General features: G+C 37.8%; 1 protein-coding gene across 1 annotated transcript in view; it reads right to left on the bottom strand.

Moving 5' to 3' along the window:
- Positions 1–4,535, bottom strand: part of TASP1 (taspase, threonine aspartase, 1) — a 476,835-nt gene that overhangs the window by 322,253 nt on the left and 150,047 nt on the right. The window contains exons 8-9 of the mRNA XM_006865621.1: positions 3,261–3,312; positions 921–950 (exon numbers count right to left, since the gene is read on the bottom strand). Of these exons, the coding sequence (XP_006865683.1) occupies positions 921–950; positions 3,261–3,312 (82 nt within the window). The remainder of the gene's footprint in view (positions 1–920; positions 951–3,260; positions 3,313–4,535) is intronic.

The following is a 4,535-nucleotide window of genomic DNA, read 5'->3' as shown; positions in this document are numbered from 1 at the left end:
TTTTTCTCCAGCCCTCCACTTTACCAAACATGATGTCCTTCTCCAGTGACTAGTCCCTCCAGATAATGTGTCTAAAGTATGAGAGATGGAGCCTGGCCATCCTGGCTTCCAAGAAGCATTCTGGCTGTACTTGTTCTAACACAGATTGGTTTGTTCTTTCAGCAGTCCTTTTAATATTCTCCTCCAACACAAAAACTCAAATGCATCAATTTTTCTATGAACTTCCTTATTCACTGCCCAACTTTCATATGCATATGAGGTTACTGAAAATACCATGGCTTGGATCAGACACACTGTAGTCCCTCAAACTGACATTTTTGCTCAACACATTAAAGAGGTCTTGTGCAGCAACGCAATGTGACATTTGATTTCTTGACTGTTAAATTCATGAGTGTTGATGGTTAATCTGAGCAAAATGAAGTCTTTTGACAACTTCAATCTTTTCTCCATTTGAATGGATGCTGTTTATTGGTCCACTTGTGAGGACTTTTGTTTGTTTGTTTGTTTTCATCAATAAGTATTTTAAGTCTTCATATTCCACAAGCAAAGTTATATGATCTGCGTATCACAGGTTGTTAATGAGTCTTCCTGCAATTCTCATGCCATGTTTTTCTTCATATAACCCAGCTTCTTGGGTTATTTAATCAGCACACAGATTGAATAAGCATGGTGAAAGAATGCAAACTTTTCCTAATTTTGAACCATTTGATGTTCCCTTGTTCTGTTCAAACAACTGTCTATGTACACGTGCCTCATGAGCCTAATTAAGAGTTCCATAATACTCATTCTCTGCAATGCTATCCATAGCTTGTCATGACCCTCTCAATCAAAAGCTTTTGCATAGCCAATATAACGCAGGTAAACATCTTTCTGGTATTCTCTGCTTCCTGCCAAGATCTATCTGACGTCAGCAATGATACTCCTCTTTCCATTTCCTCTTCTGAATCTGGCTTGAAAATCTGAAAGTTCTCTCTCAATGTATGGTTGCAGCCATTTTTATATTATCTTTATCGAAATTTTACTTGCTTGCAATATTAATGATAATTGTCTGATGATCTCTGCATTCCGTAGGGTCACCTGTTTGAAATGGGCACAAACACGGATTGCTTCCAGTTAGTTGGTCAGGTAGTTAGTTGTCTTCCAAATTTCTTGGGATAAATAAGTAAATGACTACAGTGCTGCATCATTTGTTGAAAGATTTAAATTTGTATTCCATCAATTCCAGGTGCTTTGTTCTATGCCAATGCCTTCAATGCACCTTGGAATTCTTCCATCAGTATCATTGACTAGTGATCATATGCTACCTGGTGAAATGGTTGGACATCAACCACTTCTTTTTGGTACAGTGACTCTGTGTATTTCTTCCATCTTCTTTTGATGCTTTCTGCATCATTCAATATTTTGCCCATAGAATTTTCAAATATTGCAAGTTGAGGCTTGAATTTCTTCTTCAGTTTTTTCAGCTTGAGAAATGCTGAGAGTATTCTTCCCTTTTGTTTTTCTAACTTCAGGTCTTTGTACATTTTGTTTTAATATTTGACTCTGTCTTCTCAAACTTACATTTGAAATTTTCTGTTCAACTCTTGTACCTCCTCACTTCTTCCATTTGCTTTAACATCTCTACACTGGAGAGCAAGTTTCAGAGTCTCTTCTGATATCCATTTTGGTCTTTTCCTCCTTTCTTGTCTTCTTAATGACCGTTTGCTTTCTTCATGTATGTTGTTCTTGGTATTATCCCACAATTCTTCTCTTTGGTCTTTAGGTCTTTAGTGTCTAATGCATCAAATCTATTCTTCAGATGATCTCTAAATTCAGGTGAGATATATTCAATGTCACATTTTGGTTCTCGTGGACTTGCGTTAGTTTTCTTCAGATTTAGCATGAAATTGCATATGAGTAACTGACAGTCTATTACACAGTTTACCCCGGTCATGTTTATGCTGATGATATGGAGCTTTTCTATCATCTGTCTAAAGATGCAGTCAATTTGATTTCTGTGTATTCCACCTGGTGAAGTCCATGTGTGTAGTTGTCTTTTATATTGTTTTAAAAAGGTATTTGCAATGAAGTTGTCATTGGTCTTGCAAAATTCTATCATGTTATCTCCAGCATTGTTTCTATCACCAATGCCATGTATTCCAACTGCTAATCCTTCCTATTTGTTTCCAACCTTTTAATCCCAATCATCAGTAATTATATCTTGATTGCATCTTTGATCAATTTCAGACTGAAGAAGTTGGTAGAATTGTTCAATTTCATCATCACTGACCTTAGTGGTTAGTGCACAAATTTGAGTAATAATGGTATTAACTGATCTTCCTTGTAGTCATGTGAATATTATCCTATCACAGACGGCATTGTACTTCAAGATAGATCTTGACATGTTCTTTTTTTATATATATAGTTTTTATTGTGAATTGAGTGATAGTTTACATGGGAGAACAACAGTTTTACACTCATTGTTTGATTGCAATGATTACAATCTCCTTTGTGCATCATCATTCAACAGTATTTACTTCTACATCCTCTGTTATTTTTTGTTATTGTTGTTTATTTGGGGGGGGGGGTTGTACACAAAAACACTCAGGAAAATAAAATCATTTAAAGAACCAAAGAGCACATTCTGCAAGATTGTCTCCTGGCCGCCAACACATAGCCTTTCCCTTTCCTTGAGTCTACAGTCTTCAGCTATTCTCTCTTTCCATGTCACCATCTCTGCCTCCATCTCTTGTGTTGCTCCTTCTCTGAATAGGGTCCAACATTCTGCTTGTGCTCTTCTCCCTTAATGGTCCTAGAGTCCTCCATTCCGGGTTTGTAAGATGAACTACTCTCCCCTTTTTGTTACAAAATTTCTACCTTTACAGTTGTGACAGTCAGAGTTAGTCGTGATAACATTATTCAATATTCAATGATAAGAATCTTAACCCCATTGCCTTTCACGAGACCCATCTAGACAAGATGAAAACTATTAAGTGGGGATTCTACCTTCCCCCGCACACTCTGAAATTAAACTCCCTCTTGAAAACTTGCAAGCCTTTGTGCCTTTACAGCCAATATCTAAGTTGCCTGTCACTATCAATCTTATATACAGAGGGGATACGATTGACACTTGATGTTCCCTCTCAATAGGTATTTTGAGACACTACATCCATTAAGTATTACACTATCTTTCTCTAGTCGAGTTCTAATGATTAAGCCATCTAAGCTAGGATGAACAGATCTATCTATAAGTTTGGGCATTCTTGTGCATCTCTCCTCACTTCATATTTGTTGGACACTTTGCTTTCAGCTCTAGCCTTCTGTAGCTACGCCCTTGTCCATGTGCTCACAAGTCCCCAGGTCTCACCACACTTCAGACCAACCAGCCCTTCCTCTTTTCTCTTTCATCTCCATGCGACTCCATCCCTCTTCAATATGCTATTCCTGGCATAGTAAACGATGGCCAATACCAGTACATTAAAATGGCCAATACCAGTCCATTTCAGCTCACTAAAGCCTAGGATATCGATGTGTATGTGTTCCACTTCATTTTTGACAATTTCCAATTTTCCTAGATTCGAACTTTGTACATTCCATGTTTCTATCATTAATGTATATTTAAAGCTGTTTCTCTTGATTTTGACTTGTGCCCCATGAGCAAATGAAGGCCCCAAAAGCTTTACTCCATTCACATCATCACAGTCAACTCTATTTTGAGGAGGCAGCTCTTCCCCAGTTGTATTTTCAGCACTTTCCAACCTGAGTTCATCTTCCTTCCATCACTCAACTGAACATATTCTGGTGCTCTTCATCATGTTTCAGTATTCAATATTCTGGTAATGACAGTGTTCCACTGATATTCATAAGTTGCTCAGTGACTAAATATTCAGAAGTAGTCCGTCTCTCCTTCTTCCTAATCTGTTTGTTTTTTTTTCCAGGAAGCTCATCTGAAACCTGTCCACTGTGGCTGACCCAGCTGTTATTTAAAATTCCCATGGCATAGCTTCCAGAATCACAGCAAAACACAAGCCACCACAGTATGACAAACTGACAGATGAGTAGTGAGTAAAAGAGATATAAAAAATAAAGAAATCAGAAAAGGGCAAATTAATTCTGTGGGGGAAAAGTACTTACTCAATCAATGAACCAAATGTTTCAAATCTGGTAGGTATTCATTTTTTCTGTGTATAACCTAAATCTCAGCGAAAGCAGATCTCTTCCTTTCTTCTCTCCAAACACCAGCCTCTCTGTAGAGTAATAGCTGTACTAGAATTTCAGCTGTTCTAAGTCAGCCTCACTTGTATTTCCTTCAGTGCAAATGCCTCCACCATCCATATAAAAATATTGCCCTTATTTGTGTCCTGTGGTCACAAACATCTACAGAAAAGGTTTCCTGAATGGTTTCCCAACCCCACAGGAACATCTTGCACCTCGAAACGCCTAAAGCTCTCAGTTCTCTCCTGTTCTGTAATACTTTGCTTTTGCAGGCTTCTTCAAGGATCTTTGGTGAGTTATCTTCCCTTTCATTTACCTGTTAACAGCAACTAAGTAAAATG

This window comes from Chrysochloris asiatica, unplaced genomic scaffold (assembly GCF_000296735.1).
Source record: "Chrysochloris asiatica unplaced genomic scaffold, ChrAsi1.0 scaffold00080, whole genome shotgun sequence".
In the NCBI taxonomy this organism is placed as follows: Eukaryota; Metazoa; Chordata; class Mammalia; order Afrosoricida; family Chrysochloridae; genus Chrysochloris; species Chrysochloris asiatica.
The sequence above is the reverse complement of the archived record's forward strand: the minus strand, read 5'-3'. Positions and strand labels throughout refer to the sequence as shown.